This window comes from Lepus europaeus, chromosome 19 (genome assembly GCF_033115175.1).
Source record: "Lepus europaeus isolate LE1 chromosome 19, mLepTim1.pri, whole genome shotgun sequence".
Lineage (NCBI taxonomy): Eukaryota > Metazoa > Chordata > Mammalia > Lagomorpha > Leporidae > Lepus > Lepus europaeus.
In genome coordinates this window covers 5,579,800-5,606,847 of record NC_084845.1, presented here as the reverse complement: position 1 = coordinate 5,606,847, position 27,048 = coordinate 5,579,800, and the positions used below count along the sequence as shown (strand labels likewise).

The following is a 27,048-nucleotide window of genomic DNA, read 5'->3' as shown; positions in this document are numbered from 1 at the left end:
CCCCCACACACAATTAGTTCTGCAATACTGAAGGGCCACGGTCAAGACTGCTCTGTTATCCTAGATAGGAGGAAATTTCTGTTTGTTTGTTTGTTTGTTTGTTTGTTTGAAAGACAGAGTTACAGAGAGAGGTAGAGACACAGAGAGGTCTTCCATCCACTGGTTCACTCTCCAGATGGCCTCAACAGCTGGAGCTGCGCCGATCCGAAGCCAGGAGCCAGGAGCTTCTTCTGGGTCTCCCACGTGGGTGCAGGACTTGGGCCATCTTCCACTGCTATCCCAGGCCATGGCAGAGAGCTGGATTGGAAGAGAATCAGCCAGGACTAGAACCAGTGCCCAAATGGGATGCTGGCACTTTAGGCCAGGGCTTTAACCTGCTGTGCTGGCCCCTGGAGGAAAGTTTAAAGCCAGAAGACAAATGTGACTACAAGTAACTGATGTCCCTGAGGTAATGGAACCTATAAGACAAGGGCTGGGGGTTTGGCATAGCACTTAAGACTCTGATTAAGACACTCACAACCCGTATCTGAATGTCTGGGTTTGAGTTCTGACCCCACTACCCATTCCATCACCCTGCTGATGCACACTCTGGGAAGCAGCAGACGATGGCTCAAAAACTCACATCCCTGCCACGCATGTGGGAGAGCTGGATTGAGCTCCTGGCTCCAGCCTTTTGCCTGGCCCAGTACCAACTATTGAGGGCATTTGGGGACTGAGTCAGTAGATGCAATCTCTCTCTCTCTCTCTGCCTCTCCAGTATATAAAAATGCACAAATAAATAAAGATAAGTGACAAAAGGGCTTGGGTCCCTTGGCTTAATCCCCAGCTGGGACAGAAAATTATATTTGTATTGGAAGTAAAATGGTCAGGAGACGGGTAAGAGATATTTCCAGGCTCCCTTGATATGTGAGCCTCATACAATGTGATTCCAAAATCCGTTGGTGAAATCCTAACGGGAGTTATAGCTAGATTGGCAAGCTGTAGTTAGAATGGGCCTGCAAGATTTTATAGGATTAAGTAGATTCAGATGAAAATTGGAAGGGCTGAACACTCTACAGGGATGTATTTACCTGAATGTATTATGGGGATGGAAGGTGTGTCTGATGGAAGGATGTTTCTTTCCCCTACCTATGACTGTGCAACAGAAGGCATTTAAATCCTCCCTTGAGCCAGTATTGGCTGAGTTTGCCAAACAGGAAACCAGTAAGATTGCCCAGTCACACACAGATTATTAATTTAAAACAGTATAGGATGTCTGGTGGCCAGAACATGTTAGAGACCCAGTATTTGGTTCAGTTATTCGGATTTTGGGGGACACATATTGCATATCTAGGAATATTGCTAGTTCCTATCCATGAAGGTACTCAGAAAGTCTTGGAATCTATTGGAAGATTTGAGTTGTAGCAAAAGCCAGTGAGCGCCACCTAGTGGTGAATGCTGAGGTTCTGGGCCAGAAAACTTCCTTTGAGAGACAGCCAGCTGGCTATGGGAGAGAGAAGGAAGGAGACATGGTCTTGGGGCTTCACAGAGAACTGTGGCAGGGTCCCCCTACCCCCAGCCGTTCCTGAAGCTTCACCTTGTGTCATTCCTGCTTCTCCAGGTGAACACGTCTTTGGGATGACCAAAGGAACAGAAGCTCTCGCCTTGCCAAGAATACGTCCTGCTTTGCCTACTCTGACGTCCCCATCACCTCACCCCTGAACCACCTGGTCCTGATGCTGGTGCCAGCATAGCCGAGGGCTTCTCCTGCTCCTGAGAACCGTTGCTGCTGCTGCACATGGGGCTTCCACACGTACAGCCAGGTGTGTGAGAAGGGAAGCAGCTCGGGAGCCGACTGAAGAAGCCAGGACACTGGGGCTGGGTGGGTTGTGAATTGGTGGTATGAAGACAGAGGACACAAGGGCACGGATACCAAATAGCCAGGGTGGACTAGACAGCCGTGCGCCTGATTGTGGCAGGGCGGGGCTATCTGGGGCAGATTGGGCCTGGGAGTGAGATTGGGGTAAGGGTGGCCATGCAGTTAGAGTAGTAGGAAGACATGAGCCTAAAAGGAGCCTCCAGTTAGTCTCCATGAGCGTCCTTTCTCATATGGGAAAGACAATCTGGAGACAGCAGTGGAGTGGGCGTTGTGCACCACAGTGCCCTGCAGATCCTCAGCATTCCCCTTGGTGAGCTAGATGGAACGTCCAAAGATCCAGAACTACTGGTCAGGGGAAATCACGCCCCTCCTTCTTCCAGGAGCCTCAACACTAATGAAGAAATACCTGCAAACGTTAAGGACCATTATAGGACTCTTGGTGAAGGTGACTTTTCCTTTTGAGTACATGATATCCACTAAATGATCAAACGTCCTACTGCTTATTTTATATAGAGTGGGGGCAGTTGCGAATGTTATTCCCCAGAAAACACCCTAGCAGTCGTGGGTTGGGATGGCCACTTGGGGGTGGGGAGAAGGAAGTCGACAAAGGCGGTCTATCCATTGAATCAGTAATACTTTAGCATCACTGGGCTTGCAGCCTCAGATTCACTCTCATAGCAATGACACTAGGTTTGGTGAGTACGCTGGTTTTCAACGCTAGGAAGCAAAGAGAAAGGAAATGGCTGGCCCAACAAGTGTCACAAATGATCACAACAAAACGGGGAAAGTTGTGGATGGAAGGAGGAGAAGCCGAGGGGGAGCTCGGCTTAGACATCCAGCCTAGGGCAGGTGAGGGACCACAGCCGGCATCAGCCCTCATCAAACTCACCGGACGTTCTGCCAGAGAAGGGTGAGTCTTCGTGTTCAGGCCAAGGGGGGAAGATGCAGGGAGACTTGTCTGTGAGCCCCTGGGTCTGGTGGGCTTTACAGAGTCTTTCAGAGGCTCCTTGTAAGTCACAAGGAGAAGGCTGGGCCCTGGAGGAAGCAGGGGCGCAGAGGCAGGGTGCCTGGCTGACTCCTCACGCCCCCTCCCCCCAGCACCTGCCAGGCTGGTCAACTCCTCTTGCTCCTTGGAGACGACGCTGCAGTGCAGCTGCTCCTTCCACGGGATCCCCACGCCCTCCGTGCAGTGGTGGCTGAGAGGCGCCCCCGTGGGTGTGAGCGGCACAGACAGAGGCCCCCAAGTGACTTCCAGTGCACTAGGCCCCTGGGCTAACAGCACCATCAGCCTGCGCGAGGAGCCAGAAACAGGCACGAGCCTTGTTTGTGAGGGGAAGAACCCCAACGGGATCCATGCTCTGAGCATCCTACTGATGTCAGGTGAGAGTGCGGGGCGGGGGTGGGGGCGGGGGCTCAGGCACAGGGTGAGGAGGATGAGAAGCGGGGTGGGGACTGGCGCTCGGGCAGGAGGAAGGGGCAGGGTTGAGGCTCCACATCAGGGGTCTGGGGAGGGCAGCCTTCCTCACCTGCTCCCTGCTTCCAGGAAAGAGCCGTTTGGCTCCGCAGGTCTTCCTGAAGGGGCTGCTCCAGGGCGTTGTCTACGGAACCCTCGCAGTTACACTGCTCTTCCTCTGCCTCCTCCCGGTCCTGTGAGTACGTCTCGGTCCATTCTCTGATGCTAAAACAAAGCATTCGGTTTGTGAAAAGGATCTGGCCCATGGCTGTGGAGGCTGGGCAGAGCACGGCACCAGCACCTGCCTGGGTCTTCCTGCCCCCTCACAGCATGGCAGAGAGCATCACGGGCAATGCTGGTGCTGGCGAGGGGCAGGGCACGGCACCAGCACCTGCCTGGGTCTTCCTGCCCCCTCACAGCATGGCAGAGAGCATCACGGGCGATGCTGGTGCTGGCGAGGGGCAGGGCACGGCACCAGCACCTGCCTGGGTCTTCCTGCCCCCTCACAGCATGGCAGAGAGCATCACGGGCGATGCTGGTGCTGGCGAGGGGCAGGGCACGGCACCAGCACCTGCCTGGGTCTTCCTGCCCCCTCACAGCATGGCAGAGAGCATCACGGGCGATGCTGGTGCTGGCGAGGGGCAGGGCACGGCACCAGCACCTGCCTGGGTCTTCCTGCCCCCTCACAGCATGGCAGAGAGCATCACGGGCGATGCTGGTGCTGGCGAGGGGCAGGGCACGGCACCAGCACCTGCCTGGGTCTTCCTGCCCCCTCACAGCATGGCAGAGAGCATCACGGGCGATGCTGGTGCTGGCGAGGGGCAGGGCACGGCACCAGCACCTGCCTGGGTCTTCCTGCCACCTCACAGCATGGCAGAGAGCATCACGGGCGATGCTGGTGCTGGCGAGGGGCAGGGCACGGCACCAGCACCTGCCTGGGTCTTCCTGCCCCCTCACAGCATGGCAGAGAGCATCACGGGCGATGCTGGTGCTGGCGAGGGGCCTCTTCCTCTCCTTATGTAAGCACTAATGCGATCAAAGTTTCCCGCGCTCATGGTTTCTTACAATCCTGCTTGCTCCCCGAATGTCCCAATCGTGAGCACCATTAGCATAGCTTTGGGAATGAGGTTTCTCACACAGGAGCATTTGAGGGACACATGCAAATGAGTACCAGAGTTAAAATCCACCCACAAGCCTCCCCCAAAGCCTGCTACCCAGCAGATCCTCACGGTAGTACTGACATAGGGACTGCACCCCCACCCCCACCCCCACCCCCCGCAAGAACCTCAGAGTCTCAAAAGAGAAAGAGGCTTCCAACGTGGTCATCACAGTTCAGAGCCATCGGGACTCATGCTTGCCGGGCATTTTATAAAGGAGAGCCAAGGAGCCCCCTGTGACCCTGGAGAAGCCAGGGAAGTCCCTGTGACGCTGTCTGGGGTGGGCCAGGAAAGCTGAGCTCTCATTGGTCAGAAAGTAGCATATACCAGAAGTCCACATTTGAGGCATTTCCCGTCTTTGTGTGATGTCAGGTACATTGAGGTAATGGCTGAGAGTGAGGTTGGTGTTAGTCCATGAAGATTCTTGAATCCTGGCTGAACAGGTTGGCTGGAAGCCTGGAGTGAGAAGGCCAGACTATGGCCGGCACTGTGGCTTAACAGGCTAATCCTCCGCCTTGCGGCACTGGCACACCGGGTTCTAGTCCCAGTTGGGGCGCCGGATTCTATCCCAGTTGCCCCTCTTCTAGGCCAGCTCTCTGCTATGGCCCGGGAAGGCAGTGGAGGATGGCCCAAGTCCTTGGGCCCTGCACCTGCATGGGAGACCAGGAGAAGCACCTGGCTCCTGGCTTCGGATCAGCGCGATGCGCCAGCCGCGGCGGCCATTGGAGGGTGAACCAACGGCAAAGGAAGACCTTTCTCTCTGTCTCTCTCTCTCACTATCCACTCTGCCTGTCAAAAAAAAGAGAGAGAGAGAGAGAGGAGAGAGAAAGCCAGACTTTCCGGTGGGTCAGGCCAGAGAGCCGGCCGAAGAACCTCTGGCCAATCCAGAAGGCTTAGGCTGAATCTTCAGTTGGGAGCCACAGGGAATGCTAACCTGGGAAGGAAAAACATGAGCGTAGGGAGGCATACGGACCAGCGAAGGTAGGAGGCCAGAGGCCACACAGGAAGCCGGTGCCAGTGTCAGGGAGCAGGAAAGAGCCAGGCCTTCGCTGGGGCACGAGCTCTCAAGAGAGAGAAGGAGGAGAAGGGGGCAAGGCAAACTGAGGAGCTGTTTTCCAGGTGTAACCAAGAGGACTTAATGACCAGCAACAATCTTTGTGGTTTGCAAGGCCCTCTTGTAGCTGATCTCAGCCGAGCCCCCACAGCCCAGCAGGCAGGGTTTCCCTACGACACAGGACTCAAAACCCATTCCCACAGAGGCTGTGTGGATTTCCACAGACAACACAGCAAGCAGGCAGTGTTGCTGAGGTTCAAAGCTGGAACTGCTGAGCAAGAGCAGAGCCCGCCATGGGATTCAGGGAGGTGGTGAGCCGCAGCTGATCAGAAGTTCCTCTCCTTAGAGCAAAACATATGCGAATGAACCAGACGAAGAAAATCACAGCAATCGAAGCAAAAGGGAGCCCCCAGGTCAGAGCAGGCCAAGAACTCCAGAGATCTGTGAAGCCCAAGGAGACGGGAAAATCCACCGTCGCCCCACCATCTGAGAGCCAGCTGTTGGTGGGTATCTGTTGGACCTGCAATCTAGTCTATGAGGAGCACACGAATAAGACCATGGGGAGTGGCCCATACATTGCTGTGGGGAAAGGATCCTCCCCCCCAGTTTTGCCTGCAGATTATATTATAATTGGTGGAGCTGAGGCCTGCAGAGGGAAGGGGAGTTGAAAATTAAGAGAAATAAAGGGGTGGCCGGCGCCGTGGCTCAATAGGCTAATCCTCTGCCTTGCGGCGCCGGCACACCAGGTTCTAGTCCCGGTCAGGGCACCGATCCTGTCCCGGTTGCCCCTCTTCCAGGCCAGCTCTCTGCTGTGGTCAGGGAGTGCAGTGGAGGATGGCCCAAGTGCTTGGGCCCTGCACCCCATGGGAGACCAGGATAAGCACCTGGCTCCTGCCATCGGATCAGCGTAGTGCGCTGGCTGCAGCGCGCTACCGCGGCGGCCATTGGAGGGTGAACCAACGGCAAAAGGAAGACCTTTCTCTCTGTCTCTCTCTCTCACTGTTCACTCTGCCTGTCCAAAAAAAAAAAAAAGAGAGAGAAATAAAGGGGAATTGGAACCAACACCCTCCACACACACGTGCGCACCAGCACCCTGGGTCCACACTGAGAAGAGGGCTGTGAGAGGGGCCCCCTAACAGCTTCAGAGTGGAGAACAGAGGGTTTGGTCTCTGAGTCTGGCAGGCAGAGCAGTGTGGGCGTCAGGGCCCGAGTCCGCCCTAAGTGATGGCGATGGAGCCAAACCCAGGTTACTTGTTGGTTTATCACACAGCCTCAGCAGGACCCAGAAGGGACGGTGCCCGAGGCTTCTAGGCCTCCCTGATATTAGCCATTTATGACTCTCCAGGACTTGAAGTGCCTCGTTCCCTCCTAACATTCTGTGCTAGCAGCTGATGTCCCTTTGTGAGCAAACCAGGCATCTGCTAGATTCCACCGAGAGTTCCTGAAATGTCTCCTCCTTGTCTCTCTGCTGGGCAATGCTGGGATCCCAAAAATGGGTCAGATTCCCTCAGAAGAGTATCCAGGGTGGTGGGAAGGGCACCTCACAATAAGGGGACTGAGCCAGGGGGTTACAGTGGCCCAGAAGAGAGAGGGACCAGAACTGCCCAGGGAAGCCAGGCGAGACTTTCTTGCATAGTCTATGAAAAACCCAAGGAATGCCAGGTACCGGGGATGCACAGGGAAGACCAGAGGGAAAAGGCGGGGTTGCAGGCGCCAACTGTGGGATTCTGAGTAAGGCAAAACAGTGCCTCCCCCACATCGTTTTAATGTGTGGTCAAAGGGGTGTCTGTTTAAGGTTTGGACACCTCGCTCTAGACCTATTCCAACATTCTTTGTTTTCCCCTGTCTGTACTTCTTCCAGGAACAGCAAGATAAACCGGAGCTGATTAAGCCGTGTAAGCTACATCATGCCTGGAGTCCTCATTGGCCCCGGGATCACAAAAGCAGACAAAACTCGGAGAGCTCTCGGAAACCCTGGGTTTCGCAATGAACCTGGATCTCCCCGAGGCTCCGCAGTTCACAAAGTCCTCCACCCCCCAGCTGCTCCTTGTTCTCCATTGACAACGCTCCATCTTGGACCTGCTCCTAGGGCCTGCCAAGGCAAACCTGCCATGTGTTGCTTGAATCAGCCAGAAGAAATTGTCCCACCCTTGCATTAAAGGAAGGGAAAATACAGATGAGACTATGAAGCAGGCCCAGGGGAGTCACTGTTTACGCCCCTCCTGTGTGTGCCCGGTTCCCACGCTTTGAAGCCATCTCATTGTGTTGAATGCCAACTTCAATGCTTAGTGTCCGTATGCCTTTGGAGTAGGCAAAAGGTGGAGAAAGCTTTCGAGGATGGACCCTGGGTGCCAAGATAAGGCACTGTAGCATGATCTTGTTGGAGCTTAGAAGGTTCTGTTCCATAAGAGCAGAGACCCTCCCTCTCCCTGTCTTGTTTTCTACTTGTATCACTAACACCTAGAGTGGTGCTAAAATAGAACAAGTTCTCTCAAATGTTTGTCAAACAATCGAGGGAAGGAATAAGTTTTAATCTGCTGAAAGTTTTGAAGCAAAGAAGTGATCAGCTATGTAGAGAAAGAGAATTAAAGATGCATTTAGACGAAGTAAAGGGCCTAGTTAAGAGGTTATTGCGAGATTTCTTGGTCAGGCTGTAAGGCAGGCATGCGGGGATTGAAATTCTAGCATTAGAATGGGCCATGGCTGTGTACTGGTGTCCTCAGAACAGCTGACAGCCTCCCTTCTGGAGCTGAATGCTGTCATTTTCAGGGCACAGAGAGAGGGTCACCCCTTCCCCGGGGCTATGTTTGTGAATCAATACCAGTGTGACGGCTACCCCGGGCTCAGAGGGGATGTTTACATCAACCCCCTCCTGATGTTGCACATGCAGTTCGTAACTTCCATGGGAACATGAGCTCATCCTGGGCCGTATAATGAAGAGAACAAGGGAGACCCCAACCCTGTGTCTGTGGAGCCGTGGCCGCCACAGGTACACAGGAAAACGAAGAGATACAAAGCTGGAGTTTAATATGCTGGTAAATTCTAGGAAGAGAAAGGACGGGGTAGTATGTGAAAATAAGGGGGGACCCCAGTTCAGATTCCAGAAGCAGAGAAGGCCCCTTGGAGAAAGTGACTCCTGTGCGACACCTCAAGGATTACTACGAGCTTGCCAGAGAGAGAGGGACGGCAGATTCCAGCCTCAGAAATGGGAGCCTTGGGTGAATTCAGCAGCAGAGAGAGGCTGGAGCTCAGAGTGGGGGTGAGCCCCCAGGGGTTAACACTTGCAGGGCCCCGAGGACTCTGGGGTGAGATTCAGCTTCCTGTCCGCACTGGTGGAGGGCTATTTCCCCCGTGCGGGCTCACGAGAATCTTACCTAGCAGAGGTTTGCAGCTGCTTGGAATTTGCTTTTATTGAAGAAACAAATCCTCTGTGTGGGAGGGAGAGAGGGAAGGAGAAACACAAGCTTGGGGAGAGGGAGAGCGGGGGGCTTGGGAACCGACTGAGATCCGGGGGAGCAGGAGAGACAATGGAAAACGGGATGAGGACTGGGAATGGGGAGCCAGGACTCCACGTGTTTCGTTGGTGACAAGGCCTTGGTTGCCGGACAGGAAGTAAAGGAGGGTACACAGGTTATTTCTGGTTGTTCCCGGGGGGGCGTAGCACTGGCCATTTTGTTCTTGATCAATGGCTCCCAATGAGCCCCATCGCCTGCTTGTCCCCGCAGATGGGGGGAGAGGAGGCGCGTCCCTTCACAGCGGACCGGCCCGCGTCAGTCTGGGCAGGGGTCTAGAACCGCCTACTCCTGGCGGCTGGGGCCAACCCCCTAGTGCGCAGGGCACCCCCTACAAACGGTTGCTGAGGCCCGGCTCAGGCGCGGGAGACTCGTTCGTTCTCCACGGCCCCTCCCCTTCCCAGCAGCCCCTGCGCACATTGTGAAGCCCTGATTGGCTCCCGACAGACTCGCGCATGCTCAGTGGTGCACCTGTGGGGCGGGGCTTAGGGCCCACATCCGGGTGTTACCTCCGGCTGGGGGGAAGTCGTGGAAGCTCAGGCCGCCTCAGGATCTCCAGTCGGTTCTCAGGCCGCTCTCCTCCACGCCAGTCACGCTTGGTCCGTGGTGGTGCACACGGGGGGTTCCGCGTGGGAGCTCGTCGGGCTCAAGGTTAAATCAGTCCAGTTCGTCGCCCGGGAAAGGAAGGTCTGCGGTCGCTGCATCTCTCGCCGTCGTCAGCCTGAGGCACCGCGCGGAAATCCGGGAGGACGTCCCGGAAATGGTGCCGCGGAGGCCTGGCAGGCAGCGACACTGGGCCGCCCTGGGCGTGCTGGCGGCCGAGGGGCCGCTGTAGGCGCCTCAGAAAACGCTCCCATTCTACAGGTGAGCAAGTGGAGGCTGCCAGGGGTCGCCGGGCCTGGCTGTGTTTAGAAGCAGCTGGGACTTCAGGCTGGGATGTGGCGACTTGGATTTTTTAAAACGCGGGCCACATAAAAGCCTCTACAAACGCTGATCGGAGCGGTTTCTGAGGAGAAACAGTGGTTTTCTGGGGAGGAAGGGGCCTAGCCCGGAACCTCCTCAGCACGGAGGGCCAGTGACTCAGCCAACCGTGCCGCTCATGGCGCCGCCATAAAACCCTCATGGGACAGACTTCGAGAGCTTGCAGACTGCTGAGCCCACGGGCCGCCGCTGGGCGAGGGCGTGGAAGCGCTGTGTCCCCTCCCCACGCCTCGCCCCGTGTCTCTCTCCACGTGGCTGCTCTGCGGCATTTCCTTTGTGATAAGCAATCGCGTGAGTCAACTTTTTCTTGAATCCTGTGAGCCATTAGAGCAAATTTATGTAACTCTCACCAGGCGGCTGCCAGCCCTGATTCTGCGAGAAATGTGAGGAAACGAAGTCCTTATTTGTTTAACACATCGTAAGTCGTGTTTTTAAGTAATTGCAGCCAAAATCTAGAGCGACTACAATCTATAGAAACACCCAAAAATCAAGAAAAAAATAGGGGCACTCGGGATGCCCACGTCCTATATTGGAGTGCCTGCGTTTGAGTCCTGCCTCCACTTTTTTTTTTAAAGATTTATTTATTTGAAAGAGTTACACGGGGTGGGGGGGTAGAGAGAGAGGTCTTCCATCTGCTGGTTCACTCCCCAGTGGGCCACAATGGCCGGACCTGCACCGATCTGAAGTCAGGAGCTTCTTCCAAGTCTCCCATGCGGGTACAGGGGCCCAAGGACTTGGGCCATCTTCTACTGCTTTCACAGGCCATAGCAGAGAGCTGGATCGGAAGTGGAGCAGCCAGGCCTCGAACCAGCATCCACATGGGATGCTGGTGCTTCAGGCCAGGGCGTTAACCCACTGCACCACAGTGCCAGCCCCTTGCCTCCACCTCTGACCCAGCTTTCTACTAATGTGCACCCTGGGAGACATCAGATGATGGCTCAAGGACGTGGGTTCTTGTCAACTGTGTGGGAGACCTGGATGGAAGTCCTGACTTCTGACTTCAGCCTGACCCAGCCCTGGCTGTTGCAGGCATTTGGGGAGTGAACCAGCAGATGAAAGATCTCTATCTCCCTCCCCCTCTCCCTCTCCTATTTTCAAATAAGTAAAAGTATTTTTGAGAAGTAAAATAGCATCAGAAACACTGGGGAGACAAATTAAATCAAGAGGGAGGGGGAGTCTGCTTCCAGTTAGGATACAGAAAGCCGCAAGAGAGTATCCCTCCACCCTACAAGGCAAGAAGCCAGATTATCTATAAAATAATGACTCTGTTATTCAGAGAGCTAAGCTGGTGAAGCAGTGGTGCTTACGGAATTTCCAGACAGTAACAGCCCCTCCAAGGAGACAAGGAGCATGGGAGCTGTCTCACCTTTGTCAGCACAAAGGAGGGAATCATCCCTAAAGATGGGAAGAAAAAGCTTCAATTGCAATGAATTATTAAAGACAAAATGTGACTTACCATGATGGCGCAGGAGAGCCAGAAGCTCCAGACACAAAGGTGTTCCCCACTCATCTTTTTCCCTTGGTCCCTACCAGCTCCAGCTGATGGCCAGAAAGACCGGGGGAGGAGAGGCAAGGGTGAGGGCTGGAGAAAGCACCCCAGCATGAAACCTGTCCTGTTTCCTGTACTCTACTTCTAAAGCAACAAAAGCTTCTGCCTCTGGAGGGAGGGGAGGAAACCTTTGCACCTCATGGCCCAGGCAGAGATCCACAGCTACACAGGGAGGAGTTCACCTTTGCAGGGATGGTGGGGAAACTTCCAAACCCAGGGCCCACACAGGGCTCCCTGATCCTGGGGAAGGGACAGGAAACACGCCTCTGCCCAAAGACACCCAGGGACACAGGTGCAGAGGGGTGAGGATGCTGAGAAAGCCTGACTCCTGAGGGGTAGGCATCTCTGCCTGCCAAAAGTGAGAGAAAAGCCCCTCCTGGCCACAGCCGTCTGCCAATGGGGAAGCTCAGGAAGATGAAATAGTCCCTCCCCCCAGAACCGAGGGTGCAGAGACAGCCCAGAGCCGAGAATGCACAGACACAGCTCTTCCCACGTCACAGACCCCAGAGTGCGAATGGGAGAAGCAGCCGAATCCGAACCTGCTCACGTCTGCAAAGGCCCTGCTTCAAGTAAGGTCCTGTTCGCTGGTGCAGTGGGTTAGAGCGGCAACAGATCTTTTGTTAAGAACAGAAATCAACCCATAACATAGGAGGAGTTAGGAAGTGTTTCCATTTTTGACTGGCTCATGTGCTTGTGGAGGCCAAGCTATCCCACAGTCTGCCTCCTGCAAGCCAGAAAACCAGGACAGTCGGGAATGTGGTTCAACCCAAGTCCAGTGGCCTGAGACAGAAGAGCCTCAGTGCCCAAGGCCAGGAGATGGCGACTGCCCCAGCTCAAGGGGGGAGGCTGATTGCCTTTCCGCTACTTTTGTGCTCTGTTTGAGCCTTGGCTGATGCCCACCCACACTGGTGTGGGGACATCTCCTTGCCTCTGTTCTCTGAGTCACTGCCAGTCACTCTGGAAGCACCCTCGCAGACCCCGAAATGTTTGACCAGAAACCCAACTGACAAGCACCCTCGTCCTTTAGAAAAACTCAATAAAATCCTTCAACCTTGAGTAAACCGATCAAGAAAAAGAGAAGACACATTACATATGTCAGGAATGACTGAGCATATTGAAAGATGGATCCTAGAGATATTCAATGACAATAAGGAAATCTACAAGCAACTTCATGCTAGCAAATTTACTGACTTAGAACTCATTGAAAGATAGAAATAACCAAGTTTCATTCAAGAAGAAATAGATAACTCCTGAATAGCCCTATATCTATTACAAAAATTGCACTTAGAGCTACATGTTTCCATGTTTGAAACTAAAGACCTGTGTGACTCCACTGGTGGATAAGGAATAAGTGTTCATAACACCTATTCTACATAATCCTTGAAGAAAATAGGAGAACCAATACTTGGTTTCATGAGGCTAACATCACTCTGATTTTAAGACCAGACATAGGACTACAAGAAAAGATGGACCTAACTCCCTCATGATGATAGAAAGACTCCACAAAATTTATCAAGACCAACAGACACCAACAAGCTTAGTGATGACAGACTGAACACATCCATCCAAGGTTAGGAACGAGGCAAGGATGAACAGATGCAATTCGATTCAACATCATGCAGAAGCCCTCACCCATGCAGGCAGACAAGAAAAATAAGTCAACGCCACGCTGGTTGTGGAGCTGACAGGTGTGCCAGGCAGGAACACAGAGATGTTGGCACTTTTCTCACCAGAGCAAGAAGCCCGCACCTCAGACCACCCATCAAGACAGCATGTTATTTGGAGACAAGTTTTCTTTGGATCTGGAATACTGCCTGATACCTTTGGAGTCTCCCAAGACCATTTGCTTAAATTGTTCTTCCAAGGACAGATTTGTGTCAACAAAGACTAGGATGAGACACTCACCATCATGAATATTCATGCAGAACTGTGTATTGCAGAGGCGAGGGTCCATGCTCCTCGTGCCAACACTCTTGGCTTCGCAGGGCGCCCACTCGGCTTCCTTGAAGCATCTTGTAGCACAGAACAGTATCTTTTGATTTATTGCTGCGGGGAAATGAGCATTTCCTTCAGCTCTTTCCCAGTCTAGTTTTCTTTGTTACAGAAACGGTTTTTCAAAATGAGATTGGGGCTTGTATTGGCTTGGACTATAGGCAGAAAAGCTTTGGAACTCAGTTGTGGTTGCCAAAAAGAGAGAGAGAGAGAGAGAGAGAGTGCTGAATTAACCTGTCCGCTATAATAATCTTACAGCATGCCCCTACGGGGCTGTCTGTCCAGTACTGTCGTCCGGGCCACCCTAGGTGTGAGGGAGCCAGGGAAATAAATGGTCCTCCCTGCCCAACTAGAGCCTTGACCCCCTGAGCAAATTTAGTGAAGTCATAGAAGAAGCAGAGGACGGTATCAGGTGGGAGCTGCCCGGAGCCACTGAGGAGGCTTCCGTCTTGGCTGGGAAGAACCAGGAGGAAGTTGCATTGGGCCTGGAGGTCAGAAGGCAATCTGGAAAGGGGGTGTGGCCTGAGTCAGCCCCACCCCCAAGTAGGAGTAGGTGGAGTGTGTGGGGGAAGGGTTGCTATTTCTCTTTGGCTTGGAAAGATGGACTTGGGACCATGTAGGGAAGGGGACAAGCCACAGAGAGCTTCGAGCGCACGCTCCCTCGAACCAACTGGGACTCATCCGGGGACGACCCTTGTCCTTTAAGGCCAGGCCCCGTGAGGCTCCGAATTTGCAAAATGGTGACTGGCAAAGCAAGGACCCCTTAAAAGTAAGAGCAGACCTCTTCCTAGGAAGACCCCATGCCATTTCTGCTGCCCCGCCTCTCACCTCTTCCAGATCCTCCCCCCAACCCAGGACACCCTGGTCTGAGAGCAGCAGCAGCAGCAGCAGGATTCACCCCAGTCGTCTCTGGGCCCTGAGATCCATGGCACTGCCTCTGCTAGGGCTGGGTAAGTGGAGGAGAGACAGGTGGGAGGAGGCTGGGGTGGGTGGGGCCAGGTGGGACTGGTGGGCAGGGCGGTGAAGCCGTGAGAACCTAAAGAATGAAGTGCTTGATAAACAATAGGTAGTAGATGTTGTTTTGTGATCTATGATTGGCAGGTGACCTGCCACCTGTCCCACCTCCACCATAGTCACCAAAAAATTTGTTGGCTAAGTGCCTAGCTCTTCTGGCTCTGGCTTCTGTCTGGATGCCTCCCTGCCACACCTGCTCCCTCCGCGACATCACCCATGCGGTGGGTTATTGAGTCGCATCACAGAGAAGAGACGCCACATGGTGACCCACAGGCAAGTGTGCTGAGGGCCCTGGGTGCAGCGACCTGGAGAGCCAGCCTACAGTGTGGGAAGTGAGGTCCAGGTCTGGTGATTTTTTTTTTTTTTTGACAGGCAGAGTGGACAGTGAGAGAGACAGAGAGAAAGGTCTTCCTTTTGCCGTTGGTTCACCCTCCAATGGCCGCCGTGGCCGGCGCGCTGCGGCCAGCGCACCACGCTGATCCGATGGGATGGCAGGAGCCAGGTGCTTCTCCTGGTCTCCCATGGGGTGCAGGGCCCAAGTACTTGGGCCATCCTCCACTGCACTCCCTGGCCACAGCAGAGAGCTGGCCTGGAAGAGGGGCAACCGGGACAGGATCGGTGCCCCGACCGGGACTAGAACCCGGTGTGCTGGCGCCGCAAGGTGGAGGATTAGCCTGTTGAGCCACAGTGCCGGCCCAGGTCTGGTGATTTTGCCCCTGTATCTGTCACACCCCCACCACAAGTCACGCTGCTGGCAGAGACTTCCAGGGCAGCCCGGCACTCCGGGTAAGCAAAGACATGCCAGAGCTCAGAGCACACCTCCCAGGAGCTGGGCAGGTGCCAAGGTCAGGTTAACCCCTTCAGTGCACAGGTGGGCTGCTGCATACATGTGGGATGCTGCGTGTGCCTGCTCGGCAACCTGCCTCTCTCCCCCTCAGGGCTCCTTGCTCATGTTTTGCTGGACGTTAAGAAGGTTCCGGCAGCAGAGAGGCTGTGCGCCACAACCCCCTGTGTATTGGAATTCCCCAGAGAATCGCCCGGCAGCTCCGTGATCGTGGGCTCCTGGCTCAGTGGCAGCGCCAGCTCCCCTGCCGCCGTCATCGGTGCCGAGGCCAGACTCCGGGGGATGGGGCATCCCGAGAAACGAGACTGTACCCTGCTGGTCCGTGCCACCCCCCAAGGTGACAGCCGGGCATCCTTGCTCCACACAGATCCAGGAGAGCATGGAATTGCTTTCCCGAGGGCGCGCACGGATCCGTCCCTGGCAGGTGATGTCCGGTCTCATGCGGTCAGTGGCTCAGACGGGCAGAAACCTGGAAGGGCTTCTGCTGATTGTGTGGGTTCCTCCCCACTGAGCACCGAGTGTCAACAAAACCCTAGGCGTTTGATGTTTGCAAACGTAACACATGTCATGGGCTCATCTGGGTATTTCCTGATTTTTCAAATCTTTCAAAAATATTTATTTATTCTTGAAAGAGAGAGAGAGAGAGAGAGAGAGAGAGAGCGCTCCCATCTGTTGGTTCACTTCCCAAATGGCTACAATGGCCAGTGCTGAGCCAGACAAAAACCAGGAGCCAGGAGCTTCATCCGGGTCTCCCATGTGGGTGGCAGGGGCCCAATGACGTGTGCCATCTTCTACCGCTTTCCCAGGTGCATTAGCAGGGAGCTGGATCAGAAGTGGAGCAGCTGGGACTAGAACAGGCACCCAAATGGGATGCTGGTGTTGCAGGTGGCGGCGTTACACACTATGCCACAGCACTGGTCCTGAGTACTTTATTTTTCTACGTAGAAATGGCAGCTCGTGGGGAAGTGACTTGGCCAGAAGCAGTGTCCACCCAATAGGAGACTAGGGGGTGTGGGGGATGACCACAGGGGGCTGGGAAGGGGCAGAGCCCACGTGGGGAGCTGGGTGGGAGGGAGGGAGACCCATGGGGGCTAGCGCGAGGAGCTCTAGTCGGGGGCACAGGTAAGGACCTTATAGCTGTGAGGTGTGCCCGAGGGTCCTTTGTCCACAGAGTGCCCCCCGCTCTCTCTTCCAGATCTGACCCCCAAACCAGAGCTCTACGTTCCCGACCCCCTCGTGGTTAGGGAGCCGGGGACTGTGACCTGCACCATTGAAGGCACCTGTGAAGGAACCCGAGCGGCCTCCCTGCCCGGGGATCGGCCCGCCGGCTCCAGCGACGCCCCAGTGCTACACTTCACCCCAAGGCCGGGGGCCCGCGGCAGGCCCCGCCGATGTCACATGAACTTGGCCTGGGATAACCTGACCAGGAGCGGCGAGGTTGAGGTCCAGGTGGTCTGTGAGTGCTGCCAGAGCCTGGGAAACGTGGTGGTCCCGGGAGAAAGACCCCCAGCCCGAGGGGGAGAAGGCTGGGGAGCGCTCACGCCTTCCTCTGCAGCGGCCGAGAGGCCAGGGCTGAGAGCAGAGGCAGCGGACCAGAAAGGGGACCCAGGGGGACCTCTCTGATTGCCCGGGAAGCCTGGCTGACCCCCCCCCCAACCCGCCCTAGCACCTGCCAGGCTGCTCAGCTCCTCCTGCACCGTGGAGAAGACGCTGCGGTGCCGCTGCGCCTTCCACGGGGTCCCCACGCCCTCCGTGCGCTGGTGGCTGGGCGGCGCCCCCGCGGGCGACAGCAGCCTGCCCGCGACTTCCAGCGCGCTGGGCCCCTGGGTCAACAGCACGGTCCACCTCGTCGGGGAGCCGGAAGTGCTGAGGACGATCCACTGTGAGGGCAGGAACCCGTATGGAACCCACACATCCCACATGTTCCTGCTGGCCGGTGAGTGCCCAGGGGACTGGGCGCGGGGAATCCCAGCCGAGACCCAGGCCCTCGGGAGAAGAACCACCGTGTCGCTTCCTGCCGCCTGCAGGACAGCGTCCGGACGTGTTCCTGAGAGGGCTGCTCCAGGGCGTCGTGTACGGAGCCCTCGCGGCCGCCCTGCTCTGCTTCTGCCTCGTGCTGCTCGCGTGAGTGCCGCGGCCGGCTTCCTCCGCCAGGGGGCGGTGCTGCGCGCCCCCGCGGAGTCCGGCCCGCCGCCTCCAGCCCAGCCCCTTGCTAATGCGTCCCGCGAGGTGGTTTGATTGCCTGGGCCCCCGGGTGGAGTTCTGGGCTCCTGGCTGCAGTCCGCCCAGCCCTGGTTGCTGCAGGTGTGTGGGGAGTGAACCAGCACGCGGAAGAGCCCCCGGTCTCCCTCTCTCCTTCCCTCCCTGTCTCTCCCTCCCTCCCTCCCTCCCTCCCTCTCTCCCTCCCTCTCTCCCTCCCTCCCTCCCTCCCTCTCTCCCTCCCTTCCTCCCTCTCTCTCCGCCTTTCAAGTAGATGAAAATAAACTTTAAAATTAAGCATTTAAAAGCCAACAGCAACAACAAAACACAAACTCACCAGCCAGCCTCCTCCTGCTGCATTTACTTAGTCGTGTTGCTTGTTCTTCCTTCCACTTTTTCCCAGTTTATTTGGCTTCATCTGCCGCCCTGAAACACCTCGCGTCCTTGCCTTCAGCCGTCCTCCTCCCTTTGTGGGCAAGGCTGCGCGTTTCCCTCTGGACGTGCTTTGGCTGCACCTCACAGGCTCGGATGTGATGCGTCAGCGATAGGAGAAGATAGTTCTAATTTCCATTAGGATCTTTGACCTCTGGGTTTTTTTTTTTTTTTAAAGACACAGGACTACTGTCTAACGATCCATTCCTAAATTTCTATCTGACATCCAAAAGCCTCAGAAAATACACAGTGCGTGATTCCAGTTGCTTCTTTTCTGCGTGGCACAAGTTTTGTATAAAACACTCCATGTGGGCTTTACAATACTGCAGATTCTACGTTTGTTGCACACAGAGCTTATGCATCCTTTGTTTTTTTAAAAAATGATTCGTTTATTTGAGAGGCAGAGGGAGGGAGGGAGGGAGGTAGAGAGGGAGGGAGGGAGAGAGAGACAGAGAGACAGAGAGACAGAGAGACAGAGGGAAGGAGGTCTTCCATCCACTGGTTCACTCCCCAAATGGCTGCAATGGCCTGAGTTGGGCCGATCCGAAAGCCAGGAGCCAAGAGCTCCTCCCAGGTCTCCCAGGCGGGTGCAGGGGCCCAAGGACTTGGGCCATCTTCTTCTGCTTTCCCAGGCCATAGCAGAGAGCCCCTGGAGTGGGCCGAACCAGAGAGGGAGGGGCCGGCTGTGGCACCCACGGGGTGCCCACGCAGCAGACATGCGAGAAATAGCAAGAGGAGGGAGATGGCGAGGAAGACCTGTCCAGACCCACAGAGTGTGCACACGGAGCCATCCCTGGGTTGAAGGGGAGCCGCAGAAAGGGGGCCAGCAGGCCACAGGGCGGGGACATCGTGCTGAGTGCGGGGGCACCTTGGGAGCCCTGGGCCTCGGAGGAGAGGCGGCTGCAGACCGGCCAGTAGGGGGCGCTGTGCCCCTGTCCCGCCGGTGCGTGGACACCAGTCCAGCAAGTGCAGGGAGGGCCTCTGGCCCCAGTGCAGGGCAGGAAACAGCGTTAACCTCAGGACTCATTGCCGTAGGAGGAAGGTGCTTCAACCGTGGAAAGAAAACGAAGCCGTGGAGACCAGAGAGGCCGGGACCCCCGTGAAGCCCGGGGTGCTGGGGCAGCCGCTCGGGCCCAGGGGTGTCTGAGGCCGACACCCCACTGGCGTGCGGTGAGTCCCTGGCCTGGAGCTGCGTTCCCTGGGCCAGATGTAGCCCCCGCGGTCAGCCAGCAGGTGCCCGGGGAGCCCCGAAGGGCACTGGGTGGGGAGGGAGACCCCCGCCCTGGAAGCCCCACAGAGCCCTGAGGGTCTGCGCTTGCGTGAGCTCTCCCGCAGGCATGGAGGAGCGGGCTGGGCCTTACTGGGGGTCAGGTGGCAGCAGACCCTGGCCGCTTCCCCTGGGGGCCTGCACGCGGCGCCCCTCTGCGCGTGTCTGTGTCGTGGTCACCGCCGCCTCCTCTGTCCCACACAGACCTCTGGTAACCTGGCCGCCCGCGTCTTCAGTCCCAGTCCCACGAAGAGGTGTTGGGGGCGAGGGCTGGGGGAGGGGGAGCCTCAGCACTGGAGTCCGCGCAGGCGCAGCCCATAGCGGGCGGCTGGATCCGCAGCGCCCGCGTCTCCCGCAGCCCCAGCAGGGCAGCACTGACCGGGGCTGCTGTGACCCCAGCCCACCGGTGAGCAGGTGTGGGGGCCGCGTGCACCAAAGCCAGACCCATTCTGCCGAGAGCAGGGCCAGGGGTCTGCACCGGGTGGGGGAAGGAGCCCCAAAGTTACCTCTGCGGGGTCCCTGCGGATCGGGAGCCCCCTCCCCACACACACACCTGCTCCTCAGCTCACTGCCCCTCGGGCCACACGGGAGCCGCACGGGGGCCACACGGGGGCCGCTCGGGGCTCCCGAATCCCTGGAGCCTGCGGCCCTGGAGCAGCCTCAGTCCCTCTCCCCGGCCCTGGACATCTCCTGGCCTCGCCACAGTCCATGGGCGCGGGGCAAAGGGAAGCTGCCCGTGAGCCCCTCCTTTGCAACCCGGGTGCATCTCCTGCTACTAGCAGGTACTGTGCAGGCAGGGGGCCGGCACCATGTCACCTGTGCCCAGGACGTGCTGGAGAGAAGCCCTGGTCTGGGAGGATGAGGAAGAGCACCCCAGGCAGGGGGAGCTTGCCACGTGTTCACTCACCTGGCCACGAACAACCCCCACCCCTGCCCCACCACCAGTCCTTATGTGGCTCAGGCCCTGGGCTGTCCTGCCCCGTGGGACTCTGCCCGGGCAGTCACAGCCTCACGTGGCCGGGGAGCAGCTGAGGGCGACACACACACAGGGCATTGGCCCCTGAGCTGGGCCGGCCCACAGGGAGGGGAGATGGGGCTCCTGGCGCTGCAAGCTGCAAGGTTGGGAACAGGGGGCTTCCTGGGGGGCTCTCAGTCCCCGCCAGGGCAGGGCAGATGAGACAGTGGGTGAGCTGCAGCAAGTGTCCCGGGCCGGGTGGGGGCAAAGCCTCTCAGCAGACAGCCCCCGCCCTCGGAAGGGGGCTAGAGAGGAGCCAGCCCCCCCCTCAAAAGACTCCCACATGCAGCAGCCAGTGTCCCCAAGTTTGACCTCAGAGTCTTCTGCCCTTGCCTGGACATAGGCGAGCATGCCAGGCACAGCGGGGGTGGGGCGGGGGACAGGAGCAGGAACCAGCGGCAGCAGCCAATAAGGATGAATTTGGGAGCTGCGCATGGGGCTGAACTCTCCCCGGGGCCAAGGCTGGCGACGCCGGGCTGATCAGAGAGGGTGCTGAGGGTCCTGTCCCTGGGGGCTGGTGTCCTGCAGCTCAGCCCCGCCCTCTGGAGCTGAAATTGGTGCAGTGTGACGCAAAGCCCCCACGGCCTGGGGCACTGTTAGCACAGAGGTCCCTGTGCCGTGGCTCCCATGTCCTCCTGGTGTGGAGGAGCTCCCCAGGGCCTCCATGTGGTCCTCCTGGGCCGGTCGGGCCGTCTCTAGCCAGCTTTGGTGCTGGGGGTGCAGCACGGAGCTGAGGGAGGGAGCCCAGCCCAGGCACCTCTCCCAGCGTGGTGATCGGGGACTCCACAGAGAGGGACCTGGGGTGGTTACCCAGGCGGCCAGCATCGGGCAGGAGAGTCTCACTCTCCCATATGTTCCTTCAAAGCTGTCCCCTGGCCTCGGGGACCAGGCTGGGGCTGGTGATGGTGGCGTCACAGCTTCCACAGCCGACGCCTGTGCCTTGCTCCTGTCTCCCTCCTCCTCTCTCCTGTTCCTGACCCCACCTGGCCCCCGTCTCCACATCTGTCTTTCTCTGCCTCCATTGCCAATTCTCCCTCTCTCCCTGTCTGTTCTGCCTTTTTTTTTTTTTTAAGATTCTATGTGCAAGACAGAGAAAGAGGTTTTCCATCCACTGGTTCACTCCCCAACTTTTATCAATGGCCAGAGCTGAGCCGATCTGGAGCCAGGAGCTTCTTCCAGGTCGCCCATGTGGGTACAGGGACCCAAGGACTTGGGCCATCTTCCATTGCCGGGGTCTGGGCTCTGCCGCTGTTCTCCACCCTTGCCGTACCTTCTCTGTGGGTCTGGCAATCACGCCCATTTTACAGACGAGTAAACTGAGGCTGAGAGAGGCTAAGGAGCTCCCCCTTGCCACAGGCCACACCCCTGTCTTCCGAGACAGAAGCGCTGTACTCACGGGGAAGCTGAAGTTCAGAAGGGGGTTGGGGGCGGGTCCTCCTGAGGTCTCACAGCCTGAGGTGCCCCTGCTCTCCCGCCTGCTCCTGGGAGCCAAGCGGGCAGGATGGCAGGCAGAGGCTGCAGTGCATCCGGGAGAGGATCTGTGGCTTAGCTGCTTCCTGGAGCAGTTAGACGCCCCTCCCACCTCAGCCCCAATCAATCTCCCTCCCCCTCTCCCAGTCACACGATTAACTCCTTGTGTGCCCCGTACCCTGCAGGTTCAGTGAGAGAGGCCTGGGATGGGCTGCCACCATCCCTGCCCCTCTCAGGTCACCGCAGGGGGCGTGGGAGGGTCCATGTCCGTGCTTGGCCCCTTGAGCCCTGGAGCTGGCCGCCAGCTTTGCATCTCAGCCCTGGCCCCTCGCAGGCCAGTGGTGTCCCCAGCGCCAGCATCATCTACAGGAGGACCCGCAGGGCTGTGAGATGGAGCTGAGGTCCTGCTGATCCCACCCCCAGCCTGGAGTGGTGCTGCAACAGCAGCTTGGGGCTCAGGGCAGGGCGGGGACCCCTAGTCCCCAGCCAGGCTCCCACCACCCCGCCCCGTCCAAAGCACAGCGTAGCTCCTCCATGTGCAGCCGCCATTGTGGTCCCACCAAATGCGACAGGTGCAGGATGGGGGGAGGGGGTTGGCGAGGCAGGTGCTGGGGTCTGAATGTTTGCATCACCCCACACCCCAAATTCCCATTGTGAAAACTCGGCCCAGGGGTGATGGGGTTTGAAGGTGGGGCTTCCATGGGCGGGGGTGGGGGATCAAGTTCTCTGCATCTGTGTCCCATGGCCACGCAGGAGAAGCCGCCGTCCAGGAGCCAGGAGGCACTCTCCCTACCGCCCCAAGACTCGGCACCTGTTGGCACCTCGGCCTCGGAGCCCCAGCCCCCAGACCCAGCAAGGGCACGCTTCTGTTGGCCCAGCCCGATGGACTCCGCCGAAGTCCTTGGGACAGCCGCGGACGCTCTCATCCACAGGTGGAATCCCTTAAGGAATACTCATTTATGATGTGCAAGGCACAGCGACAGAGATCTTCCATCCACTGGGTCACTCCCCGATGCTGCTGCAGGCGGGGAAGCCAGCAGCTGGGACCTCCGTCCGGGTCTCCCCTCCCGGGGTCTCCCCTCCCGGGCGCACCATCAGGAAGCTGGATGGGAAGTGGAAGCCGAGGGGCTCGGGGGGGTCCCCAGCCACCGCGCCACAACCCCCTGCTCTGGAGGGGGCTCCCTTCTGCTCCTGGGGCCTTGGAGCTGGTGAGGTGAGGCAGGCACTCCTCGGCTGTTGAAGGCAATCCTCACTCCAAGCCGGCTGATTAAGACAACAGAGCGAGGCGGGGCGGGGGCTGTGCTAATTTGTTTGAAGCAATCACATAAACTGGACTGATCACTGGCAGGCTCCCTCCGCGGGCACCGCCTCCCTCCCTGGGGACTCCAGCTTGGCCCGTGCGCGCGCACACACACACACACACACAGCCTCCCCGAGGCCCTGCACGCCCTACAGAGAGGGACAAGGAGAGGCCAGGAGGCTGCTCAGGCTCTCCAGGGATGGGACGCGACTGAGGACCATCCCAAAGCGGGCGACCACGCCTGGCCTCGTCCAGGGGAAGTGGCCGCGGGGGAGGGAAGTCTTTGGAGACCCGGGGAGTTTGGCTGGGAAAGGGGCGGGCCCCGAGGACCCAGCTCTGAAGGAGACAGACAGGGACCCTGCCCGCAGGGAGCTTAGAGCCCACAAGGGAGAAAGACGGCAAAGCAAGTGCAAAGACCACCGGAAAACCTACAACCCACAGCAGGCGCACGCACCACAAGGCAGGCAGAGGAGGCAGAGGAGCAAGGGCACGGCGGATCCTCTGAGGAGACAGGCTCCCGGGGGTGTGGGGGGTCCAAGCAGAGGGCAGAGGGGAGCAGAGACCCAGAGGAGCCGAGTCCAGGGGGCCAGGGAAGAACTTTCTGGAAGGAATCTGCAGGCCTCGGGGGACCCCACTGATGGATGCTAAGAGCTCATCAGCGCCGCTTCTGACATCAGCTACCGTTACTTTAACTCCTAGCTTGGGTGCAATGAGCTATTTGGGGGGCATGAGCTAATTTATGAAAGTGAGTAAGACGAGACACAAAAGTCCTGCCTCGGTCCCCTTCCCCCGGACACACACACGGTTCCTTCTGGAACAGTGGCTCCCAATGGTTGGCAAGGAAGCCCCTCCCCGGGGACATTTGTGGGGGGAAGGATGCCAGGGCCCCCACCATAGAGGGCCGTCTGCCTTATCTCCATGCTGTGTGCCGAGCTGCACTCCAGAGAAGGGACGCCAAGTTCACTGTCACCGCCAGCCAGCGTCTAGCAGGTGCTTTTTATTTTTATTTTTTAGATTTTATTTATTTGAGAGGTAGAGTTACAGACAGTGAGAGGGAGTCTTCCATCCGCTGGTTCACTCCCCAGATGGCCACAACGGCCGGAGCTGTGCCGACCCGAAGCCAGGAGCCAGGAGTTTCTTCCTGGTCTCCCACGCGGGTGCAGGGGCCCAAGGACCTGGGCCATCTTCCACTGCTATCAGGGAATTAACCCGCTGTGCCACAACTCCAGCCTCTAATCATATTTTTTAAATAAAAAAAATAAAAAATCGTCACCCGGATCCCAGGGTGTCGCACGCGCCAGGGGCGCTCTCCCTGCAGGACGCTCTTGGCTGTTCAAAGCCGCCACCCCCCCCCCCCCAGCTCTGACCCTGCTTTCCCTCCGCGGCGTGCGCCTGCTGGGCTCCGTCAGCAGGGGGCGCTGTGGCAGGAGGGCCAGGGCCTCCCTCTGCGGGCCAGGCAGAGACGGGGCTGAGTCAGGTGGGGCTTTCTACAAGGATCAGCGGCCCAAGCCATTCAAATCAGGTGGGAGCCCCAGGAGACCCAGACACCTGCCCGCCCAGGGGCAGGCGCCAGGTCGGGGATTCCCCTAAAGAACCCCTATGAAAGACAAATCAGTGTGTGGATTCCTCACCTGCTGCTCCCTGGCTGGGGGTCCCTCGTGCCGGGTCACCCCAGCTCGGAAGCAGGCATAGGGCCCAGGGCTCCCGGCATACCTTGACCGAGTAGTCAGCACACACCCGACCAAGGCAGCTACCAACACAGAGGGGCAGTTCAGGGTGGCAATGACGACCAGGGCCCCGAGGCAGGTGGGGGGCTCTGTAGACAGCAGCGGGTCAGCTGGGACCGGGCACTTCTTTTCTTTGTATTGAGGTTCAAAATAGATGCAGTCAAGGGCTCCTATGTTAACTGTGGCAGCTGGGTGGGAGTATGTATCCAAATAGAAGCAAAGAGGCAAACACACAGACACACACACATACACACACACACACACTGGTCCCTTGGTATTTACCGAATAGCCACAGAACCCACGCCCAGCCTCCCAGGCCCTGCCATCAACCTGATGCAATGTAACGGGTCGGAACACGTTGGGTTCGGTTGCACGGTTCTTTGCTTTCTGACCTGCGGTTGGCTGAAGCCGCCAACGTGGAAGCCGTGGTTGTGAAAGGCCAGCAGCGTGCATTTCTATAGGACACACTGGTGTCTGTGAGGAGCACACGACACACACGCAGCCCCAACGTGACTCCTGCCGCTCACCTGTTCTGCACCACACAAGCCCTGCCCCCGGAGACCACACGTGCGAACCGGCAAAGGCCACACACAGATCGCCTTGTGTTCCAGAAAGGACTCGTCCTGTTTTCTGTCTTTTGCAGAAGGTCCAGAGGTGTTAAGTCGCCCGCGTGAAGCCAGCGTCAACAGATGCCAGAGCTGGGGTCGAGTCCCCTTCAACCGGCCCCAGAGCGCCCCCTGCTGGCCGCAGCCCCCTGGCCTCTCAGTGTCTGCTGGGAATGACCTTGAAAGCCCCAGGGATGTTGCCTTTGGGGTTAAAAATACGTTTTAGTGGGCAGGGGAACTTGTAGATACAGATCGAACCTCCATGTTGAGTTCCTCTCCATCCGATCAGCCGCCATTCGGATCAGAAGCAAAGCAAGCCCACCACCCGAGGCTCCTCCCTGCTGGCCCTGGCCACTCCCTCCAACCGGAATGAGCTGCTTTTGCCTGCTACCGGACTTCCTGCAGGTGGAATCACACCGTGCCTGCTCTCCCATACCTGTTACCTCCCACTCTCTCTCTGATCGGTCCACAGCTCAGCACCTCTCACTAACACCCCTAGTGGTGGTGCAAGGCACAGTCACCCTCGCTGGTTTCCGGTTTGGAGCTGTCTTTGTAAAGCTCATTGGAAACTATGTAGCCACACAGTTTTCATTTCTCACTGATAAACACCTAGAGGGGACATTGCTGGCTCATGAGAGAAATGCGGCTTCCATAAAGGCTGACAAACCGTCACCCAAAGCCATAGTGCTGTTGGGGTGCTCACCGATGGCCCAGACGGTTCCAGGTGCTCCCCATCCTCGCCATCACTTGCTGCTGTCAACCCCTCTCATCTCAGCCACTCTGCTGGGGGAGTTGCCATAGCCCACTGTGGTTTTATTTCAGTTCCCTGAGGAAGCACCATGTTGGGTACCTTTTTCATGTGGTTATTGGAATCCCTCTTTTTGTTGGAATATTGCTTGTTCCAAGACTTTCACCCATTTAAAAAAAAAAAAAAAACACAGGGGCCGGCACCGTGGCTCACTAGGCTAATCCTCCGCCTTGAGGCACCGGCACCCCGGGTTCTAGTCCCAGTCGGGGCACTGGATTCTGTCCTGGTTGCCCCTCTTCCAGGCCAGCTCTCTGCTGTGGCCCAGGAGTGCAGTGGAGGATGGCCCAAGTGCTTGGGCCCTGCACCCCATGGGAGACCAGGATAAGCACCTGGCTCCTGCCTTTGGATCGGTGCGGTGCGCCGGCAGCAGCGCACTGGCCGCGGTGGCCATTAGAGGGTGAACCGATGGCAAAGGAAGACCTTTCTCTCTGTCTCTCTCTCTCACTGTCCACTCTGCCTGTCAAAAAATTTTTAAAAATTAAAAAAAAAGAAATAATTAAAAAAAACAGTTGTTTCATTTTTGTTGATTTGCAGGCACTCTTTATATATTCAGGACATAAGTTTGTTGTTAGATAAACATAAGTGACTGATAACTTCTGCCATGTCTATGGTTTTGGGCAATGCTGAAAATTCTTTTTGCCAGGGCCAGCACTGTGGCATAGTGCACTAAGCCTCTGCCTGCAGTGCCAGCATCCCATATGAGTGCCAGTTCAAGTCCCAGCTGCTCCACTTCCGATTCAGCTCTGTGCTATGGTCTGGGAAATCAATGGAAGATGGCCAGGTGGGGCCGGCGCTGTGGAACAGCGGGTTA

The 27,048-nt window shown here is 57.3% G+C and overlaps 2 protein-coding genes across 2 annotated transcripts; both read left to right on the top strand.

The window, feature by feature from the left end:
- Positions 1-2,652: 2,652 nt before the first annotated feature.
- LOC133747571 (SIGLEC family-like protein 1) lies at positions 2,653-9,869 on the top strand. Its single transcript, XM_062175900.1, has 7 exons — positions 2,653-2,707; positions 2,957-3,238; positions 3,402-3,507; positions 5,869-6,025; positions 7,384-7,417; positions 9,248-9,407; positions 9,755-9,869. Exons 1-7 carry the CDS (start codon positions 2,653-2,655, stop codon positions 9,867-9,869), a joined length of 909 nt encoding a protein of 302 aa, XP_062031884.1.
- Positions 9,870-14,481: 4,612 nt separating this feature from the next.
- On the top strand, positions 14,482-19,192 carry LOC133747569 (sialic acid-binding Ig-like lectin 11). Its single transcript, XM_062175899.1, is given in 6 exon segments — positions 14,482-14,506; positions 15,509-15,751; positions 16,610-16,870; positions 17,081-17,356; positions 17,442-17,538; positions 19,081-19,192. Coding segments are annotated over 6 exon segments (1,014 nt in total).
- The last annotated feature ends 7,856 nt before the right edge of the window (positions 19,193-27,048 follow it).

Excerpts from the sequence above, each read along its gene's own strand:
- LOC133747571 (XM_062175900.1), top strand. The coding sequence starts at position 2,653 with ATGGAAGGAGGAGAAGCCGAGGGGGAGCTCGGCTTAGACATCCAGCCT. Across the intron at positions 3,239-3,401 it reads GAGCATCCTACTGATGTCAG|GAAAGAGCCGTTTGGCTCCG; the intron begins GTGAGAGTGCGG and ends CCCTGCTTCCAG. Across the intron at positions 6,026-7,383 it reads CATCTGAGAGCCAGCTGTTG|GAACAGCAAGATAAACCGGA; the intron begins GTGGGTATCTGT and ends TACTTCTTCCAG.